General features: G+C 45.2%; 1 protein-coding gene across 1 annotated transcript in view; it reads left to right on the forward strand.

Annotated features, from left to right (window-relative positions):
• Positions 1–23,320, forward strand: part of LDB3 (LIM domain binding 3) — a 125,846-nt gene that overhangs the window by 81,329 nt on the left and 21,197 nt on the right. The window contains exon 9 of the mRNA XM_044659159.1: positions 21,659–21,792. Coding sequence (XP_044515094.1) covers positions 21,659–21,792 — 134 coding nt within the window. The remainder of the gene's footprint in view (positions 1–21,658; positions 21,793–23,320) is intronic.

Here is a 23,320-nt window from a genome sequence, read left to right on the forward strand (position 1 = left end):
GCAGCCACGAGCAGGTTTAGTGCCCAGGAGAAAGATAATTTCCCAGTCTCTAGACTCTGATACTGTTCCATAAAACACTTCAACTGTTACTCCAGAGATCCATTTATCAGTCAACCAACAACATTCCGAGCTGTGTCCAGTGGCTAAGAGTCAGTAGAATAGGCTTTTCTCTCACCACCCACCATGTTTCTGTCGGGCAAACTGGTGACTGCCAAGTCCTGAGCCTTAGTAGTCTCCGGGGATTCCTGAGCAGGAAAGAGCCCTGGAGTGGAGAGACAATGCAGTTAGTTTTGCTCTCTCTCTCTCCATGGTTTGCAGAGCAATGGTGTCATGCCAAGCGTCCGGGGGCCATGAGAGTCCAAAGAGGAGATATGGAGAAAGTGGGAGATGTTTCCTTTATTTGTGAAGGGAAGGCGATGGAATTGCCAGGCTTGTCAGAACCACTCTGTAGTACCCCGAGTCCAGGGGCGTCTTTGTGGTCCTTGCTCTAGCTCCAAAGAGCCTGCTGCTTGGGGTGACAGATAGAGGGACTCTGCTAGGCTAATGTATGATGATTGGTAGAAAATGTTTGGTAGTTGGGTCTGTAGACCTAATGGGATGACCAGCCAAGTCAGAAAACCTGAGGAACACTAAGGGTAACTGCCTTCCATCGTCATCACTCCCAACTGAGGAACCTTCACCTAGGATGTGATTTCTAGTGAATGAGGAAGGACATGATTATTGTGACAGCTTTCCCTTCTCCCTCACCCTTGACACCCCCTTGTTGGCCCATCCAAGCCTTGCCAATCTTTCCATCTTGGCATTTCTTTGGCACTGGGTTAGTAGATCCTGTTGCTCAGGCAGAGACTGTGACAGGTAATTGTCAGTCCTGTGTCCTGGCTTCTTCTTTCTCCCTCTTCTCTCTCTCTCAAACCTTCCAGGCCATCTCCTAAGGTCCAACCCTGAGAAGAAGGAATAGGAGGGTAAGAGAAATGGGAATAGGTATATAAGGGAAGGAGCTGAGCAGAGCAAGGATTCAGGGTACTTAGGCCAATTGGATTCAACAATTTATTTCAATTCCTTTCTATGAGCGAGGCACTGTGCTAATACATCCTTATTGGTTGATTGATTGATAAGTGTTAAGGATATAAAACCAAAAAAAAGAAAAGAAAAGAATTCCTGTCTTCCAGAAGCCTCCATCATTGTGCATGGATAGGTAAGGCCTATGGAGGAGGACTTTGGGATTGGCAGCAGCAAGATAATAAGGGAGGAGCAGAAGTCCCTGTCCCTCATTATGGTTGACACTCCACATCCAACAATTATCCCAGAGAGATCCCTCTGTTCATTAGCTGAGGGTTTATCTGGCCAGCTCCTGGCTTCATTGGCATGTCTTGTAATCAAGAGAAGGGAAAGACTTTGTCTCTGCTCTCAAAGAACCCAGCCTCTCTAGGAAGACAAGACAGCTGCCCAGCAACAATATTAACCCACCCTAAAAGGCAGACTAAGCAGCTCAGACTCAAGTAGAGTGGTAATTCAGAGAAGAAAGATTCACCCATTTGCAGAGGATAAGACGATGTATGAGCAATGTAGCGAAGCTTTGAAGGATGGCTAGAGATGGGGTGAGAGTCAGTTAGAGCTATTTTTCCCTCCCTCTACACAAAATCCCACCCCTGGACCTCCCCTTCCCCCAATCTTAATTAAGCATTTAATGAAGATGCCACCCAGGCAACAGCAGTCGGAAAAGCCAAGCCCAGCAGCCAGGCCTCCCTTCCAGGTAAATCGACTTGTCTGGCTGTGGCACAGGGCAATGCTTCCCTTTCTTGCCATGGTGTGATCCACTAACATCCTCTGCTGATGAGCCATCCATTCTGTTCCCACCCTAGTACTGACAGCATGTGGCATATTCAGCAAGATGTTCGTGCTTGTGTGTGGAGCTCTTGGGGCTGGGGGGAATGGGGCGGGTGCTCACAGGGGCCCCTTCCATCCCTCTCCTCCCTCCCCTCCCTCCTCAAACTTGGACTGAATCTCAGATCCGTGGAGATCCAGAGGTGTCTCCTTTTCCCAGGGAAGGAGTTGTTCCTTCTTGATGGGAACATTTCTCATAGAGACAGGAAGGAGCCCCACCACACTATAGGAATGCCATGAGCAAGGGGAGGAGAGAGAGGGTTCCTCCTGCTAGGCAGAACCTCAGATGGAGCTCTTGGGGATCAGAAGTATTCTTTGCTGGTAGGGCTCCAGATGGAGCTCAGATGGGATGTTAGCGGATGGGGAGAGCATTCCCACCAGTCGCTGTGCCAACACCTGAACTTTTTCTAAAATCGATCCTCTGCATTTCCCACCCTAAATAGCTCTAAGTAGATGATATGGTTCCATAGTGAACTCTGAGCCTGACTTTTGAACTTGTGGATACCTAGAAAGGACTCTTATCTGGGGTCAGACCTGAGAGGGGCTTCATACAAGCAGTCTTCTTGCTTGATGGTGGTTGTCTCAGGGATGGTTTGAGGGAGGATTCTGGCAAAAGGAAACTTTAGAGCCTTGAACAGTGGTGAGCTCCTCATCCTTGGAGGTCTTGTAAGAGTGAAAATTTGCTGGAGCTAATTCTATTTACACAGTCTTCAGGCAGAGAATGGGTGCTCCCTGGCCAGGGATATTGTTAAGGCGACTCTTGCTCAAGTATGAGGTTGAACTAGATGGTTTTGTGGATCTTTCATACTGGCATTCTCTGGGACTCTGTAGAGCTCTCTCTGGTCCTGGGAGCTCTCCAAGCAGAACAGACATCACTGAGTGGTCCCTTGGGGGTTTGCCCATCTCTCTATCTTCTCCTTTCGGTGTCCTCCTCTGCTAGTTAGCCGATTTTAAATTGACCTACCAGGGAACTTTGGGGTTACCTTGCCTTAATATCAGTGATAGGCAAGACACAGAGGGCACACATCTGGGTAGGCAACAGGCCATTTCTCTGTCTCGCCCTGTTCTACTTCTTAGGTGTTCAGGGAAGCAGGCATTCACTAGAGTCTGATATGAGGACCCGAAGGTTGGAGCGAATGGGAAGAGAGTTGCATTATGACATTTCACAAGAATTTTGCCAGGTTTTTTTTTAAAAAAGCCATTGTATAGGACTGCTGAATCTTCCTGAGGGCTCAGGCTCTGGGAGGAGCTGAGGGTGCTTTATAGAAGGTGGGGATGGCACTTGCTCCCTGAGTTTGCTTTCTCAACTGCCTGCCACCCCTTGTAAAGTTTCACTTTTGTGGATATGGGCAATGAGTTCCTCCCAGTGCTTAGGGCAATGGCTAGTTCCTCCTGCTGCTTTCTGTTAACCTCTCTGAGCTGCATCGAGTCTCATCCACCTTCCCTTCCCCCAACCCTGTAACCCCAGCCTGGCATGGCAGACTGGCAAGGTCCCTGGGGAGACCTGGCAGCTAGGAAGAGAGGTGGTTCTTGCTGGTTGCTTGTTGGCTAGAAGCCTAGAGCCCAGCATGGAGAGATGGGCTTTGCTAACCCACTCTGCAGAATAGAACAGCGTAATACCCCTCAGGCAAGGAGTGAATTTGTGTATCCACCTGCATGAATACATGGCTGTGGTGTGTGTGTGTGTGTGTGTGTGTGTGTGTGTGTGTGTGTGTGTGTGAGAGAGAGAGAGAGAGAGAGAGACAGAGAGACAGAGAGAGAGAGAGAGAGAGACAGAGAGACAGAGAGACAGAGAGAGACAGAGAGAGACAGAGAGAGACAGAGAGAGACAGAGAGACAGAGAAATAGAGAGAGAGAAGAGAGTGAGAGAAGAGAGTGAAATAGAGAGTGAGAGAGAGAAGAGGGAGAGAAGACAGAGAGAGAGTGAAATAGTGAGAGAGAGGAGAGAGAGTGAAATAGTGAGAGAGAGAGAGAGAGAGAGAGAGAGAGAGAGAATGAGAGAATGAATCTGGGCTTAAATATATTTAGGGAGCTCTGAGATCCCTTTCTAACTCTAATTCCTGTGATTCAGTAAAGGTGTATAGAGTAATGTGTATGTATATAGATACAAATCCATATCATAGTGTGGATTCCCTCATCAAAGCCTAGACCACTGTGTCACCTGATGAGAATAGTTGCTTGGGGGCTCTGCCTCTTCCGCAGCAGTGCTACAGTAGGGGTGCAGTGGAGGAGAAGGTGAGAGAGTTTGGCTCCATCTGGCATTGGGTCAGCTAATGTAGGCACTCTAGCTTAGCCTCTTATTACTCCCCTCCATTCCTACCCCAAGTCTCCTTTCTGAGACCTGGCAAACCAAATCCCCAGCTTTTCAGAGCCTGATCCAGGGATCAGAGCGATCTCTAAAGTAATGATGAGATCCTGGGGTTGTTCTCCACCTCTGTGGCATGGTGGCCACAAAGAAAAGTTCCCTCAAATGGTGACTAGGTGGTTTAGTGGAAAGTTACCCAAAAAATGGAAGCCAGGAAGTTTGAGCTAGCTTGGACATTAGCTGGGGCAAGTCATTTCCTTTTGCTGGATCTCAATTTCCTTATATATCAAACAAGTAGATAACCTCTGAGGTCCCTCCCAGTTCTGATATTCTGTGATTCACTCACGTGGGTACCATGGAAAAGATCCTGGCTTTATAGTCAAAGAATTTGGGCTCAAATTCCATATAAATTCCTTCCTACATAACCTTGGGCAAATCACTCCAGGCTCTTTAAGTCCTCATTGCCTTGTCTCTTAAATGAGGGATCGAATTCTGTGACTTCCAAGATCTTTTCCAATTCTAGACCTACAGTCCCATGATGCTATGCTCCCTCTTGGCAAGGAAAGGGAGCCATCTCTATTGTTTAAGTCACTAATGAAGACAGATGTAAATGATATCCAACCAGACCGAATATTTAGTAAAAGAGCTTAGAAAAGTTAAGGGTTCTAAAGGCAGGCACGATGAGGGGGATGAGGATCTCCATACTTTCTTCCCCGACAGGAATTGCCATGGCCTTTAGAGTATATTTTTACTTCTCCACAATATTTCTGAGCCCAATTCTTTGTATCAGTACCCCGAGGCACCATTAAATTATTAGATGTCCTCACTACCCTTTGGAAACCTAGAGCTTGTCCTCGGCTCACTCCTTGCCCAGGGAAATCACAGATTCCTTTGGCTCTCTGCTCCACCCTCTACCCAAGTAGCTACCTTCCATTCCATTTGGGCCCGAAAGGGTCATAACTGATCATAGTAAACTTTGCTCAAGGTCACACAAGTAGAAACAGTCTGAAATAGAATTTCACGCTGGGTCCTGACCCCAAGGGCGACACTATATGCATTACTCTAAATTCTATTATCTCTGGCAGGGGAATTTAACTATTCCCTACAATCCCACGCGTGGTCACCAGTGGTTGCTCAAAGACTGTGTGTGTGTGTGTGTGTGTGTGTGTGTGTGTGTGTGTGAGTGTGAGTGTGTGTTGATCACGCTCACGCTGCTCTCTCCTCATGTAAAGGCAGTTGCCTGGCTTTTAGTTGCCTTTTTTGGGGAGACTTACGCTAAACACCATCCCTGAGTCCAAGCAAGTGCTTCTAAGGCTTGAGCAGTTTCCTAAGACACTTTTGTGGGATATTGGGCATCCTGGAGGGAATTGAACTTTGGCAGGAAATTTCAGCGAGGATTCAGAAGGCTTGCAAAAGGCATTCTAAAGGGCGGGAAGCTTGAGACTGACTGACCTTTGGCTCAATCCATGCCCTGACATTTGACCTGCAGTCTTCATTGGGCCATTCATTGCTCCATTGAGTTGCTCTCACAAGCTCCCTTTCCAAAGCAAGCCAAGTGGGAGTGAGGGCCAGGCTTGAGAACTCTGAACAGATTTCATGGTCAGTCAGCCGGAGGGCCCAGATGGGCACGATGGATGGGGTCCAGTGGAAAGGAAGGCTAACTCTTAAAGGGGATGTTTGGCAAGGCAAGTCCCCCCCCCCCATCTCCTGAAAAAGTCTGACTGTTCATTTTCTCTCAGAGAGAATGTAAGGAAGGAGAGAAAAAAGGAAATCATAGTGCTTCACTCTACTCCCAAAGCCCAAGCTGCATTAGCCAGGAACCCCCTGTGCCCCCCATTATAGTAGGACCTGGTTGGGCTTTCAGAAGAATAATGCTGGCATTCGTGTAGACAGAGCTAGGAAGGACATACAGAAGCAGGGATTCCCTAGAAGTTCATTGTCTGTGGACCCTCACAGACTCCAAGGGAACTGTGATAGCAGAGCAAGAAGGCCTCTCCAGCCAGGGTTCAGAGTGGCCCCAAGAGGTCAGGACCCCAAATGTTGATTCGGCTCAGACACTCCCTATGACTCCCTCTTTTCCAATCTCCTTTGGCTCTCCCAATAGTCTCTCCTTATTTGGAAACTTTGGAAAGTTCTTACCTGATTTTCGAGAGGTCTCTTTTCCTCCTTATTCTCTAGATATTTTTCTTCTCCCTCTACCCCTTTCATCTCTTTCTTTTCATTCTTCCTGGTTCTAAGGGCTCAGTTATCATATCACAGACCCCAGACATTCCTCTCTCTGTCTCTCTACCTCTTTGTCTCTGTCTTTCTCTCTCTCTCCCTATCTCTGTCTGTCTCTGTCCCTCTCTCTGACTCTCTGTCTCTGTCTGTCTCTCATAATCGTCCCTCAATCTTCCCTGAAGTCAGCAGCCTTCATAGGTCTCCAGGCACTCTATACCCAGACAGGCACCACTCTTGTACTCTATTGGCCCCTACTGCTGCCCACCCAGCCCACCTGCTTGCATATTCTGCTTCGATTTGAGATTGTAAGCATATACTGGCCACCCTGAAAATAAACAGTGCTTTTGACTTCTCAAGCTGTGAGCGTGTTTCATGATGTGTGTTTCTATTTCTTTAATACCCCTCTGGTCATGCATGGAATGGTGTAGTGGAATGGGCACTGGATTTGGAGTCAGGGGATCTGGTTTCAAATCCTAGCTTTACTACCTACTAGCTGTGTGACTGTGGGCAAGTCACTTAATGTCTCTGGGACTCAGTTTCCTCATCTGTAAAATGAGGAGATTGGACTCAGTGGCCTCTGAGGTCTTTTCCAACTCTAAACCAGCGATCATGGTTCTAGGTATGATATGCTGTTGTTCTTGTTTTCCTCACTTTCCTTCTCCCTTCCGTCTGACACAATGTTTAACACTGTCCTTCTCATCCCACTAAAACCAGGTATCTCTTTGGTGGATCTTTGGTCTCCAGGTGGGGAAAACATATTCAATCCTCGTTGTCTTTCTGGTAGTCCCTATTGAAAAGCTCCCAGGTTGGATGCAACATTTTAAAAGCCTGGTGAAGTATGAGTGGGAAAGACGCCATCCCCACTCCACCAACCACAGTTGTATCCCATCGACGTCACTACCTACATTCTGCCATCAGTTATACCATTATCAAGTCCAGTTGACGAGCACTTAATTGTACCATCCCACTGACAGACGGGGAGCTTGAGAGAATGACTAGAGAGCTGGCCTTGAAATCAGGAAGACCTGGGTTCAATTCCAGCCTCCCACATATCCTGATGGTGTGACCTTGGGCCAGTCAAACTTTCAGTACTCTCCAAGCTCTCTGAGACGATGCATTGGTAGAAGGACTTTCTTCTCCTGGGAATTCCTTATGCCAGTGAAATAAGAAATCCAGTCCCTATCTCGATCCCAATGCCCTGACCACACCACCATCCTCACCATTACTAACCATCATCACCAATACTGCCAACAAAAAACCAGCCAGCAATGCCGCCATAACAAAATATTGGTCCTATTGGGAGTTGTGATACCTGTCCAAGTGTTTCTCTTCCATCCTGTCCTGTTGCCTTCTGGGGTAGGGATTAGCTGGGGGATCTTTAAGACCACCAGTGTACTTGCCCATCAAAATGAGCATCTTGGGCAGCTGGGTAGCTCAGTGGAGTGAGAGTCAGGCCTAGAGACGGGAGGTCCTAGGTTCAAACCCGGCCTCAGCCACTTCCCAGCTGTGTGACCCTGGGCAAGTTACTTGACCCCCATGGCCCACCCTTACCACTCTTCCACCTATGAGACAATACATCGAAGTACAAGGGTTTAAAAAAAATGAGCATCTTCCTTTGCAGGGCTCACAACTTCTTTTAGAGAAGACTCATGGCTGCACAGATATGTCTCATGGAAGCATGAATTGAACTTCATATGAACCAGCCATCGGGTCATCTCTGTGGCCAGATGGGTAGCCAGAGATGTGCTTGGAGTTCTAAGCTTAGTTGTCTCCATAAGTTAAGCTGAATGGAGGACCTAGAGAGGGTCAAGTGACCAGGCTACTGAGCTCCGTCCTGTCCCTTTGCGTAGGGTCTGTACTTTGTACAACCCAGAGTCACTAATCTTCCCTGAAGAGGATATGCCCTTAATACCTTCATACGCCCACTTGAGGGCTTAGGCAAGAAGTAAATGCCTCCTTTTGGCCATCCCAGAAGAGAACTAGACCACCTTTCTCTAGAGCCCTCAGTTTTAAGTTCTTTCCTTACTTGTCTCCAGAGAAGTCACCGTAATAGAACTCTGGATAAGGCTAACTCTTACCTGGTAGCCAGAAGACAGCCAGATCTTTGGGGTTGGGGAAGGCAGAACCCTTCTCTTCAGTACTAGGCAACAGGTGGGGGGAATCTCTACCACTCCATCTGCCATAATTTGTTGTGGCTGTGCTGATGGCCTTGATATTGCTTTGGGATCAAAGTAGAGAGCCTACTGGGCTCCTATTGAGTCTGAAAGGACCTATTGGGCAAAAATTTTCCCAGAGGAATCCCAACTTTTACTCCTGTCCATTCTCTCAATTTCCTTAGAAATTTCATCAATTGCCCGTCTCCTCAGAATATGGCTTTCCCCACCTTCTGACCACAAAATGAGGCCTTGGGCCCAAAGCAGCCATGCCTTGGGCAACCAGGCACCCAGCCTGACTGTTGCCTTCTCTCCTGATTTCTTCTTTTCCTTTTTTCCTCCTCACCACACCCTGCGATCCCCCTGGCTTCTTCACATTCTCTCCCCTCCTTTCACAGTGGCAAGGACAGTTCGAAGGAGTCAGCAGGAAGAAGGTAATGCTTTCTATGTTCCTTGTTCACTATCCTTCAGCCCAGGCTTTCCTCTCTCTTTCCCTCTCCCTCCCTCCTTTCCTCTAAAGGAATTCACCGCTCCCCAAGTTTTCTTAGGGTCTGCCCATTTTGGGGGTACAGTTTAATGCCACTTGGGAAGCTGCACCTTTAGCAAAAGGGTTGGCTTTTCAAGACAAGACACAGGCAGTTTGATCTTGGCAGATAGAACTGGTGAAGCTTCTGGAACGTTAAAGATTCAGGTTAGTGACTGGAATGGAACTGTGAGAAGGGGATGACTTCAAACCAGCCTCCTTGGAGGTGGTCTTTATCCCCCTCAGAGAACAACATCCAATGACACTTCATGGTTTTGTGTCTGTTCTGTTATTTTATGCAGTCCTTACATGAGCTTCCCTGGGTAGACAAGGAGGGTATCAGCAACTGCATTTTGAAGATGAGGAAATTGAGACACAAAAAGTCAGTAAATGATTTGCCCAGGACTCAGTGCAATGTTGTGCATTTAATAAGCAGTTCTTAAAGTGAGGGTTTCCTGCCTGTTTCTTTGTACTCACAGAGTATCTAGCATATAGCAAGTGGTTAAAATTGCAGATAGCAAAGCTGAGACTTGAACTCAGGTCCCCTGACCCCAAACCCAGTGCTCCCTTTGCTAGATCACAGCTGCCTCCAAAGTCAGGCCAAGGTTTAAGAAAGGACAAGGGAAAAATCACTCTTAGAGGCTGGAAGCCCTGAGAGAGAGAGTGAAGACTTTGGACCTCTACCTCCTTCTGGCTATCTGTTTAGGCCATTCTGAGAAACTCCCTGGAACTTAAATTCATCCCCTATAATAGGGGTTGGCAACCTTTTTGGTCGTGAAAGCCATAAATGCCACATTTTTTAAAATGTAATTTTGTGAGAGCCGTTCAGTGCTCACAGTGCCGCTCCTGTAACAACGCCTGAAAAAAAAATTGACTTTATGGCTCCTGCAGAAAGAGCCCTATCTGGCCCTTAAAAGAGCCAGATATGGCTCGAGAGCCATACGTTGCCGACATCTGCTCTATAAAATGGGAAGGGGTGGGATGGGAAGCATCTGTGTAGGGATGCAGGTGAGGGGGAGCTGGCTAATCACGCTGATGAGACAGAATTGTCAGGGACATTTTCCTGCATTGACGATGGAACCATCTGGATATTCTGCACCATCTTGTGACCTCAATGTTCCCTTCTCCTCTTTGTCTCAGGACGAGCCCACTAAGGTTTTCTCATAAATGGGCTTAATAATTAATAATAATAACAGAAGAATGCTGCTCTCTCCTGCGGCACCCTTTCTGGAGGCTTCCCCCTTTTCCCTGCCTTTCTTCTGGATTCTTCAGCCCATTCCCATTTGCCATGCTCCTCTCTTACACTTAACACTCTCTTCTCTGCCCTCCATCCCCATCATCCCCTTGGGATGGTGAGGAAGGAAAGGGGGAGCAGGAAAACCTTCGAGGGACCAAGAGAGTTCGAGGATGTGATTTGTTCAAGTCAATGCACGAAGTTGGCAGCAATGGCAGGCAGACTCTCTGAGCTAATGTTCTTTCCCTGCTCCACCACCCCCCAAACTATTTCTTACTAAACAGTCCTCAGCAGGAGCCCAAGAGATATTCCATAGGATACTTCAGGGACATCTTGGGGACTGTCGATGACCAAGCCAGAACTCATTTGGTTGGGAATATCTTTGGTCCGGTACCCACTCAGAGGCAGAGAGATGGGTTAGTTTCTCAAGGGTACCCTGACCAGGTCCATATTTCTGTGAGTGAGATGAGCTAAATAGGCTTGTCCCCAGGAAGCCAAACCAAGGAGAAGAATGTCCAGGGACTTGAGTTCTGCTGCTCCTGCCCCAGCAGCAAGACAGCAGGACAGGGGTGCACCCCCTGCCCCAACCTCACAGATCCCTTGCCCTTGGGGATTCCCCCTAGCCTCCTGGGCCCCTCTCCAGTGGGTTCCTTGTCCTCTCTAGCCATCCAATCCACGGGCTACCCCGAGCCTCATTCCCAACGGATCTTTGAACTTTGTCTCAACCTATTTCTTCTGTTTGATCCCAACCTTAACTAGTACCCCAATCGAGCATGCTCCAGTGTCTACCAGCCATGCTCTGCTGCCAGCTTCTGCCCATCCGCCTGCTACCGCCGTTGCCAGCCCAGCCCACCCAGCATCACCCCCGGCTGCCTCCGCTGCCTCTGCCCCTGCTGACAGCCTCTCGCCTGCTTTCCAAAGGTAATGGGTCCTTGGCTCTGCTTCCTAAGGCTCCGGCTCTGGCCATGGATGGGGTTTCACCAAGGACGATGCTCCGATGGGAAGAGGAGAAAAGGAAAAGTCAGCCTTAGAAAATGGGCCAGCCTGGCAGGATAGCAGGTCTCATTCAAGGTGCCCCGTTCTGTCCCTCCAGCGGCTCATCGCCTGTGGTCCTGGTGGGTCAGAACATGTGGGCTGGAGGAGAATAAATAACTTTCACTTCAGGGGTCTGTGCAATTTGTAAAACACTTTCCTCACAGCAACCTTGTGAGTCAAAAAGATCTAAGTTCAAAGTCTGTCTCAGGCTTTTCTGCTTTCTCAAATCTAGCTGTGTGACCCCATTTGCTTCAGTTTCCTCAATAGTAAAATGAGGATAATAATGACATTTACTTCCCAGGACTGTTGTGAGGAGCAAAGGAGATAATATTTATAAAATGTGGTCTAAACCTTAACATATGCTGGTTACAATGATGAAGATGATGATGTGAATATTGTAGGATTCCCATTTTCCAGATGAGGAAACTGAGGTAGGATCACAAAGCTACTAAGCTTCTGAGGCAGGATTTGAACTTGGGTCTCCTGACTCATTTCAGGACTCTATCCAATATACTACACTGCTTCAGAAAGCAATTCTCGGTTTAATCCATCTCAGATTGACTTAGCAAAGGGGAAGCTCAGGATGAAGACAGATGCCATTTGGGCGAAGGAGGTGGTACCGTTCTTAGATTCAACTTGTTCTTAAAAAGGGTTCTTTCTTTAAATATCTTAAACACAGGATCATTTGACCTTTTGAGATTTTCTGTGCAAAATTATAGCATTTTTAATCAAAAAGAGGTATTAGAAATGATCTAGTCCAGTGTAGTTCTATCATGTTACTGATAAAGAACTGAGGCCAAGAGAAAGAAAGTGACTTGCTCAGGGTCACACGTTAGAGTCAAGATTCAAACCCAGACCTCTCAACTCCAAGGCATGTGGTCTTTGGAGGACCCTGGCTGCTTTTCTTCTCAAGCTTCACTGCTCACTTCAATGTGATAAGCATCTTCTAGTGTGCAAGCATTGTGCATAGAACTGGGGACACATTTTATCTTCAAATAAGGTTTTTTTCTTAAAACACCAATCCCTTCCCTACAAGAAGCTTACATTCTCCTAGCTAGGAGAACAACTTGTGAACAGACAGATAAAGACAAAATAAGCACAAGTTAATTTAATGGAGAGAGCTGGGAGAATCAGTAGAAGCTTCTTTTACAAGATAACATTTGAGCTGAGCCTTAAAAGGAGATAAGAGGTCTAGGTAACCACGGTTAAGAGGGAGAACATTTCAGTCCTATGCAAAAGCTTGGAAGTGGGAAATGGAATCCTGGGAATAGCAAAGAGGCCAAATTGGCTGGAGCATAGCATATGTGAGGGGAAACAGAGTGCAGTTAACCTAGGAAAAGTCTGGAGTCTAACTGTGAAAGACTTCAAATGTCAAAGAGAAAGAAATTGCATTTTATTCTAGAACCAGGAAAGCAGGAGCCACAAGAGTTTCTTGAGAAGGATAATGACATGGCTGGATCTATTCTAAAGGAAGATTACAATGTATTGAGGATGGATTGGAGAGAGGAGAGGCTGGATGGCATTTCTCACAGCAGACTATAGGAAGGATAATGAAGAGCTGAACTAATGGTTGTGGTGTGAGTTAAGAGAAGGGAATATATACGAATAAGATTTGGGCATTGATTGGGTATGGGAGGTGAAGGATAATGAAAAATTGAAGATGACTCCAAGGTTGCAGGAGTGACTAGAAGACCTAGTAGAAATACAAGAATTAAGAGGAAGAGTGGATTTTGGAGGAAAGAGAAATGAGATGGATTTTTGTTTGTTTGTTTCATTCTGGAAAAGATCTAGAAGATAAGCTGAAGTTTTAATTACTTTCTTGGTTCCACCTGGACCTCCATCCCAGGAGCACAGGCAAGGATTATTAGCCTAAAAAAATACAGAAATGCCTTTAAAGTTAAATTCAGTTGGATTGGCCATTAGGGAGGTCATTAGTAACTTTGGAGAAGTATTTTCCAAGGCAGCAGTGTTGAGTTGGTCAGAAGTTCTCTGAGAGACAGAGTAGTACAGCGGTGAGAGAATAGGCTCTGAAATCAGGGGGCATGCTTCCTGCCTCTGCTGTTTACTAGCCCTGTATCCTCAGACAAGTTACTTGATTCCATTGGCCTTAGTTTCCTCTTCTGTAAAAGGAGGGGATTGAGTTAGATGGCTTCAGAGGTCCCCTCCATGTCAAAGGTCCTATGATCCTACAAGAACCCTTCAAACACAATGTGTCAAAGCTAGATGGGGCTTTAGAAGACACTGAGTGGTCACCTGTGACCCATTTGTAGGAAGATCAGAGCCTGGGGGGCCCTTGAAGCCCTCCACCTTTCCCCAACATGAGATTTACTCCTCTTCTCTTTTCTGGGTAGCACTAAGGAAAGATCTTTCTTTGACCTACCTTGCTCTCCTAGCCATTCTGGGTCCACTTCCTCTCTCCAGGGACACTGACCATTTGGGGGACTGGTTTCGTTTTGGATCTGGGTGCTCCTTGGGCTCCCAAAGGGACCCAGTTATCAAAAGGTTCTCCCTTCATGGCCTTAGCCAAGGTTCAGTTCTGGAGATCCAGACTTCCCCAGAAAGGCATTTCAAAGAACACGTTATCTGATTCCCTCATCTGACAGTAGAGAAAGCTGAACCCAAAGGCAAGATGACTTGTCCACGGTCCCCTCCTTTTAGTGGATTTTGAAACCAGGTCCTCCAGCTCCTGGCTTTCCCTTTTCCTAAGCTACCAAGGGAGCCCAAAAGGAGATGCTCTCTTTTTCCTTCTGGCTAAGCCTCTCTCCCATGCTTAAAGTCACTGATAGGGGGAGTTCCAGGGAAGAATGATGATGGGAGGTGTAGAGGAAGGGGATCAAGGAGGGGGAGGGAAGGATTTCAGAAAACAAACTTCTTGAATTTGTATAGAAGCTCATTTTAAGTCCTTCCCATGGAGAATAGTGCTTTGCTTTCTTGTTCGTCATCTTTGACCTCCTCTCCCTAGACGCACACGCTATTTTTTTTCAAGAAGAAGAATGAAGCTATTAAGCATAAGGAAGGAAACCCAAAACTAATGAATGTGGGCCTTGTGGTGGCCACAAAGGACCCCTCCAGCTGGGGAAAGCTGGGGAAAGCTCCATTGACCCTCCTGCCCTCCCCTTCTTCCCCCTCCCATAGTGAAGCTCTAGATGGAACTCAGAGAACTGGCTATATGTCCCGAGTCCTCCCCAGGAGCAGACAGGCAGGGGAGAGCACTATCTCAGGGCCACAGGCTTCTTGCCAAATGGGGAATTAGATATCAATGTCGGAGGGGGGAGGGGGGATAAATGGTGGGATCTCCTGCCACTGTTTCCTGGGCTTCTTTTGAAAATCTATCTGAGGGAGCCAGGAAAAAGAAAGGCATTTTCTCATGGTGGCCACTGGTGAGCCTCAGGTCCCAGAGCTCAGAATAAATGAGCTCGGTGCCACCTGGAGGAAGCCAGGGAGCTGGGGAGTCATCTCTGACAAAGATCTCCATCCTTACTTTCTCCTTAGGGGCCGCCTGGCCCAAGAGTCCAGGGACAGTTGGCATTGCGAAGTCCATGGGGACGTGGTCCATACTATCAGCCCTTCAATGCTCCTTTGCTGGCTCCCAACTCTGTCCCTGGCCTCTGCAGGTTCACACGTGTGGATACCTTGGTGCTCTCCTCCACTGATACACAGCATTATATTTGGAGTCAGAGGACCTGGGTTCAAATCTCGATCCTGCCACTTTCTACCTGGATGACCCTGGGCTTGACTTCTCTGAGGCTTGTTTTCTTCACTTCTAAAGTGAGGAAGTTGGACGAGATGATCTCAAAGGTCCCTTCCAGAATCGAATCTGTTCTATGAACATCCCGACCCTTCTTGGTAGACCATTTCATGAGTTATCATGTTAAAAACAAGTCACCCCCAAAGTCAGCCCCCCTAGTGGCAGTCTTCTCCGAACTCAACTAGACTAGCCCTCGGATGTCAGGCACGAGGTCTTTGACCAGCACGTTCTGCTCTCTGCGTATGGGGGTGGGAGGAAGGGGAGCAGCGATCACGAAATTAGAACGATTTGGGGCTTTATTTCAACTCTCTGTCGCTGTGTGGCTCTGGACAATCAAAGAACCAATTCACTGGTTAAATGTGTCCCAAGGAGCCAGAGCCAACAAATGGAACAGTCTCTGCCCTCGGAGAGCTTGGCCTCTCTTGGAGAGGACAACACAGACATACGTTTTATATAAATATGGACGTATGGGACAATGGACTTGCATGTATATATATANTGGGAGAAAGAAAAGACCTGCAGACAGAGTTCTCAGGGCTTTATTTGATGATCCTGTAAATCATTCAGCTTTCCTTCTTTCCCTCATCTAGTCTATGTGGAAAGCCATGAAATGTAATTTTAGGGAAAGGAATCCTGACTGTGTAGTACACAGTTGGGAAAATCCTAGCAAAGCAATACTGGTAAATCCATAGCAATGACTTGCTTTCTCAATGGTCTGCTGGTCTCTTCTTGGAAGGGAGTGAGAAGGGAATAATTTCAGCTTAAGGTGGATATGTCAGTGGTGTTCCTTTATGGAAAATAAACATCATGATTTGGCTAAGGCAAACTACAAACTGAGCTATCAGCTGGACAGATCAGAGATGTCTCTGATGACCATCAACTAATGGCAAAGAGCTAGAAGCCGGACTTGTGAGTATAAGGATGCCTAAAAAAGAGATTCAGACCTAGGGCAAAATTAAAGGCAAATATGCTATATGTGTAATAATATGTATTTTTTTGCCTTCCTCTATCTTCCCACTGCATTATTTCTTTCCTCTTCCTCATCATTCCCCTCCTCTTGCCTCTAAATCTTTGTCTTATGTTTGTAGATCAGATTTATAGATGGAAAGGATGTAAGAGACCTTCCACCAATACACAATCATTTTAAAGATTTAAAGATACTGAAGCCAAGGGCCACACAGATAGTGAGCATTTTAAATGACTTGCCCAAGGTCACAAAGTGGAACAAGGTGGCAGAACCAAGGTTAAGGGATGATGATTCCAAATTCAGCCTCTATTTCTCTCTCTTTATTAACCCATAATGTCTGTCTTAGAAACAACATTGTTTGTTTCCAAGGAAGGAGAGTGTTAAAGGCTAGGCAATAGGGGTTAAGTGACTAGCCCAAGGTCACACACAGCTAAGTGACTGAGATCAGATTTGATCCCAGGACCTCCCATCTCTAGACCTGGCTCTCAATCCACTGAGCCACCTAACTGCTCACTGCCTCTCTGCTATATGATTTTACTTCTGTATTATCTATCTCTGTTGCATTTAGGGGAAGGGTAGGATGGAAACTATTATTTTTAGAACTTGCTCTAACTCAAGAGACCCCAGGCTCCATTTGTTTAATGTTTTGATTGTTGTTTTTTTTTGTTGTTTCTTTTGCTTTTTGTATTGGGCTAAGAAGTGGAGAAGGAATAGATTGGGTGAGTATTTGTCAATAGAGGAAGAAAAAAAGTGAGTTTTATAACCACTCCTGTATGCACAGATGTTTCCTTCTTTTACTCTCTCCATTTGGTGGGGTTTTCCCTTGAAGTGTACAGATAGGAAGTGGTGTACTGTTTGGCAAAGCTGGGCTTAATGTGGATTACCAAATTCTAGGGGTGAAGGGTCATTCTAAGGCAGAGCAGATACCTAGGGCAGCAGAGTGGTGATAGGCAGCCCTCAGTTGTCTCAGAGAATAATGGTAATTTCACCTATATAAAACACTTGAATGCTTGTAAAATGTTTTTCCCACAATAAGCCTTTGAGAGGATTTAGAATTCTAGTAATCCCATCATTAATTCTCCTTCCATGTGATTTGGAATTAGAAAGTATAGGTTTACATCCCAGCTCTGATACTTCTAGCTATGTGAACACTAGCAAATTACTTACCTTCTTTGAGATTCAGTTTTTTTCATTTGCATGTTGAATACAACAATGCTTATTACCCCTTCCCCATGTAAGGAAAACACTTTACAAAACATAAGTTTTGGCCATCAGCATGGTCATCATCTTCAATCATAAAGCCTTACATTCCTTCTCCTTTTGTTATCACATTTTATCTAACTTCATTTCAGTTTTCTCTTGGATCATCCAGAGATTCAGTCTCTAGTTATCAAGTGCCATAGGGAGCCCGGAGGAATTCAGTATCCTAGGAGAACAAATAGACTAGAACTCTCCATAGGCTTTAGGGAACAAAAATACTAAAAAATAAATTTACACTGTGTACCATTTACAATGAGGACTACATGTACTGGAGTAAGGGAATATAATAGAAACCATATGCCATGTAAGATTATACATATTGGAGAAGTACCACAAAATATATACGGCCATGAATACTGGTGGATTATGTACAATGAGAACTGTTTACGTTACATAAATGGAATCATATACATCAGATAATTACATAACCAAGAGGCCATGGTGTTGGGGTGATTCCCCCTCTGACTATAGTCCTATTTTTCTCCTTTTATCAAATTTCTTAATTCAAATGAGTAATTGACACCCTCTGTCTCCATTTCTTCACTGCCCATGAAGTTCTTAAGTCCCCGAAATCTAGTTTTCACCCTACCACTCCCTGAACTGGTTTTCTTTGAAATTTTCTTTACTAAAACCTCTTCAGTTTCTCAATTTTTATTCTCATTTACTTCTCTACAGTATTTGGCACCCCTTCCTTCTTAAAAAACCACTTCATTGATTGCCATTATATTCTACTCCCTTGGTTGTGTTCCTTCTATGTCTGATTTCTTTTGTGACTTAATTTTTACGTCTCCTACATAGGGATATCTATTCTCAAGGTTTAGTACTTGGTCCTTTGTTCTTCTTTCTCTCCACACAAATCTTCTCTTGTCCATCCCTATCTAGACAGCTCCCTTCAGTTGCTCTCTCAGATCTCTAATCCTACATTTCCAGGGCTGTTACTGACTGGTGAGTTACACTTTAATATATAGCTGTCTATTCAAACTCACTGTATTCAACCAAAACAAAAGTATACCCCTGCCAGACTTTCCATTTTTGGTTACTAGTAGTGATATTTTCTTAGTCAACCTTAAAGATTAGAAACCTTGGAGTCCCTTTTTGCTTCAGTCATTCATTTATTCATTTGTTCATATAATCCTTCTCTTCCATTTAGTTTCTTCCTTTCCCTTTCAATTGCCACCACATCAGTTGAGGACTTTGTAACTTTATTCATGTTGACTATAGAGTTTCCAATTTCATCTTAAAATCATCTTATATAGGCTGTTTGAGGTTCAACTAAGTTTGGTATGCAAAGTTCTCTACAATATGGCTTGAACCCACTTTTTTTCCTTTCTTTTCTTTAGAATATTTTTCCACGGTTAAATGATTCATGATACTCCCCTCCCCAGCCTTTCCTCCCCCCTCAGAGCTGACAAGCAGTTCCACTGGGTTATTATATGTATCATTGTTCAAAGCCTACTTCCATGTTATTCATATTTGCAGTAGAGTGATCTTTTAACATAAAAACCCTAATCACATCCATATTGAGCTACATGATCAATCATGTTTTTCTTCTGCATTTCTATTCCCACAGTTCTTTCTCTGGATGTGGATAGTGTTTTTTGTTTTTTTTTCATAAGTTCCTCTGGATTGTCCTGGGTCATTGCATTGCTGCTAGTAGAAAAGTCTATTACATTCGATTGTGCCATAATGTATCAGTCTCTGAATACAGTGTTCTCCTGGTTCTGCTCCTTTCACTCTGCATCAATTCCTGGAGGTCTTTCCAGTTCACATAGAAGTCTTCCAATTCATCGTTCTTTTAAGAACAATTACATTCCATCACTATCATATATCACAATTTATTCAGCCATTCTCCAATCAATGTACACCCCCTCATTTTCCAATTTTTTGCCCCACAAAGAGCACAGCTATAAATATTTTTGTACAGGTCTTTTTCCTTATTATCTCTTTAGGGTACAAACCCAACAGTGGTATGACTGGATCAAAGGGCAAGTAGTCTTTTAAAGCCCTTTGGACATAATTCGAAATTGCTCTCCAGAATGGTTGGACCAATTCACAACTCCATCAACTGTATATTAGTGTCCCAATTTGCATTTATTATTTTCCTTTGCTGCCATATTGGCCAGTCTGCTAGGTGTAAGGTGGTATCTCAGAGTTGTTTTAATTTGCATTTCTCTAATCATGTGCTTATTGATAGTTTTTATTTCATCATTTGAAAATTGCCTATTCATGACCCTTTACCATTTGTCAGTTGGGGACTAGCTTGTATTTTTGTAGATTTGACTTAGTTCCTTATATATTTGGGAAATTAAACCTTTGTCATATGTGCCATTAAACTTTAGGAGCTATAAATTAAATACAAGATAGTTTTGGCTCCTCTTCTCTGGGCTCTTTAATGCTGAATTCTGGTATGAATACATTCTGGTCCTCTTTGAATACAAAGGACAATGACCAATTTTGTGTGTGTGTATGTGTGTTTGAATATATACATATATGTGCATATATTACACACAAATAAATATTTATATGTTATATTTTATGTAGTTACATATACATACAGAATGTGTTTGCATGTGTGCATTTTCATCCACACACACAGCACACACACACCCATAGGTCCAGAGAGGACCAAAATTATATCACTGGCATTGAATCTTCAGAAAATCATATGAAAAATGCACCTTTTATCCAGAAGAGTATTACATTGTCACGTATCAGGGAAGGAAATGGAAAAGAATTTGTGTTGGGAAGGATTAAAGTTTGAGAAGGGTTTCAAATGGGTCAGAGTAATAGTACCACCCAAGATGAGAAGGCCTATATGAGGAACTGTATGGTGGATCCTAAGACACTGAAAATTGCCTACAGGAGAAGAACCAATACTATTTCAAATATTGCCAAGGCAAATCCTTCATGGAAGTCCAAGGAAAGTGCAGTGAATACAGGAGCCTGTTAAAGAGGGCAAAGATATAATCAATCAGTGAATATTTATTAAGAGATCACTATGTGTTAGACACTGTGCAAATGTGGGATACAAAAGAAAAACAGCCTCTGCTCTCAAGGAATTTATAATCTGAAAAGGGGAGAAGAGAAGGAGGAGGTTATACTGCTTAGGGCATGATGAAGCCCTGCTGAAGGATGGGAAATGATCTGAAGAGATAGATGCAAGTTTTAGAGTTGATTTCATCTTACAGAATGATGAATTTCTTCCTTCCTTTCTTCCTTCCTTCCTTTCTTCATTTCCTTCTTTCTTTCTTTTTTCTTTCTTTCTTTCTTTCTCTTCCTTCCTTCTTTCCTTCCTTCCTTCTTTCCTTCCTTCCTTCTTCCTTCCTTCCTTCATTTCTTTCTCAGTTTCCTCACCTGTAAAATGAAGATAACTTCACCATCCTCATGAACTTGGGAAAGGAATTATTTCCCTAAGCATCTCTGTTCCTCTGTAAAATGAAGGAGTTGAGTTAGAACAACAGTTCTCAACTTGGAGGCTGTGAACTTGGATTTTTAAAAAAATATGTTGATGTTGATAACTCTATTTCAATATTTGTAATCCTAGGTGTTTTACTTTGTACCTTTAAAAACAAGATTCTGAAAAGGGTTGCTCCAAATAGTGTGCATGAAGAGAATGACACCCAAAAGGTTAAGGATCTCCAAGGTCCCTTTCACTTCGGAGTGCCTATCCTGATACTATCCATCCCTTCTTATGAGAGCAAAGTACTTAGTAAGCCTTAATGTGCTTTGTAAATGGGACTCGTGGATTGATCATGTTGTTATTTGAGGGGCAGCTGGGGGCACAGTGGATAAAGCACCAGACCAGGAGTTGGGAAGACCTGAAACTGGCCTCAGACCCTGGGCAAGTCTAACTTGATTTCCTCCTCTGTAAAATGAGCTGGAGAAGGAAATGGCCAACCGCTCCAGTACCTCTGCCAAGAAAACTCCAAATGGGGTCACAGAGAGTCAGACACGACCACAACGGCTGAACGACGACGCTGTTATTCCCTAAAGCCCAGGCCCTGGTGTGGGCCACTCTGCTATGGCTGCCGAGTGTCTCCTGTTGCCATGGCTCAAAGATGGGGATGGGTAATTCTATCTATTTGAAGGAATGTGGAGGCCTTTCCTTTCAGGGGGCACCAGAGGCGCCCCGCCTTCCCCATCTCGGCTTACTAACAATTGTGGATTTCTGGATAAAATGTCTCCTTCTCGAGATCCCCTGAAAATCAATCCTTTGGATCCAGCTGGCTGGTAGGGACAGAGAAGGGGGAGAGGGGAGGGGAGAATAGGGAGATGAACAAAGCAGCCTCCCTGCGGCCTTCTCTGCTCACTGCTCCCCTCTTCTTTTAGGATCCTCGGTTCTTCCTATTCCCCGGCAGCTTCGGCACCCCACGCTCCTGCCACCTATAATGAAGCTCCTGCCACGGCTCCTAAGCCCCGGGTGGTCACCACGGCCAGCATCAGACCTTCAGTCTACCAGTCAGGTGAGAGCACAAGGACAGGCATGTGTAGATCTGGAGAAGACATGGGTGTGTGTGTGTGTGTGTGTGTGTGTGTGTGTGTGTGTGTGTGTAAGTCACAGGGAAATGGAGGAGCTGACCAAAACTTAGAATTTTCTTCATGGAGGATGCCACATCCCAGGCACAGGGAAAAAGCTCAGTCTCTCCCTGAATTAAGACTACAGAATCATTGATTTAGAGCCGGAAGGGTCCTTCAAGGCCCTCATTTTACACGTGAGTAGACTGAGGCCCTAAAAGGTCTAATGACTTGCCTATGGACATACAGTGAAAGAAATAGGATTTTAATTCTGGTCTTCTGATTCCAAATCCCAAACTCTTTTTACCCATTCAAGGATATAAGGGGTGGGAGTGAGATGGGCTCTAGGTGATGGATGGTCACCTTGAACTCTGAAATTTCTGGTGCAAGAGTCACAAGGAGCTCCTATCTCTTAGAGGTCAGGAGTTAATAGCAAGGAGGCTCTCTTTCCCCTACATACAGTAAGCTGGGAGCAGGATTATGGGTTTCGAGTTCACCTTTGTTCCAGCTCACCTGCCCTTCAGGGAAAGGAAGAACTGCCTACTCAGAGCTGGCTGGTGGGCTGGCATCGGGCCAGGGCATTTCCCAGAGAGCCAGGTGGAACATATGAATGCTCCTCCCCATCCTTCCTCCCACAGCCCAAGAGCTGGTGAAAGGTCAGGATCAAATTCAGGCCCCCCCCCCAAAGGTGACATGTTTTAAACATGCTCCCCAGCAAGGCCTGTGCTACCAAGAGTCCTCATTACCTTCTGACTCTCCCAGGGAGACTTCCTACTCTTCCCAGGAAGGTCTTGAGTCCTGTCATCATCCCCCCGTAGCTCCCACTGGACCTTTCCCTGGAGTACTGGGACAAAGGCCCTGTTAAGTACAAATTTTAATGGGTAAGAATTGTCTCTGGTGCCTTCCTCACAGGATTTGCCCCTCAAATAACAAAGAGAATTCTCTGGTTAAAGCTCAGCAGGGCCAAGATGGAGGTAGGCAAGAACTCCTCCCACCCCAAATATGGCTAGTGATGGGAAGCAGGGGGGACCATGACTTCCCTTCGGCATCTTATTAGGCTTAGTGGGACCCAGCTCAAGGACAGGGAAGATGACCAGAGCAAAAGAGGTAGAGTTTGGGGAAGAGGAGTGGGAAGTACACTGGATGGGAAGCCAGGAAGTCTGAGCCTACATCCTGGCTGAGTGAAGAGACCTATGTTTTTGGATGTGACCAGTGAGGGAATTAGCTCTCCTTGATTATGCATTTTTGTTACACAGGTCTTTTTAATTATTTTATAACTGAAGAAATGGGGTTTGAGCATGTAAAACCCAGTGGAATTGCTCATCGGCTATGGGAGGAGGGTGGGAGAAGGGGAGGGAAAGAACATGATTCATGTAACCATGGAAAAGAATCTTAATTAATTAATTAGAAATTTTCAAATAAAAAAGAAAGAAATGGGGTGTGAGGAATGAGAAAGGAGAGAAAGTAACTGCTTAT

Source organism: Gracilinanus agilis, chromosome 2 (assembly GCF_016433145.1).
Source record: "Gracilinanus agilis isolate LMUSP501 chromosome 2, AgileGrace, whole genome shotgun sequence".
NCBI classification, from domain to species: Eukaryota; Metazoa; Chordata; class Mammalia; order Didelphimorphia; family Didelphidae; genus Gracilinanus; species Gracilinanus agilis.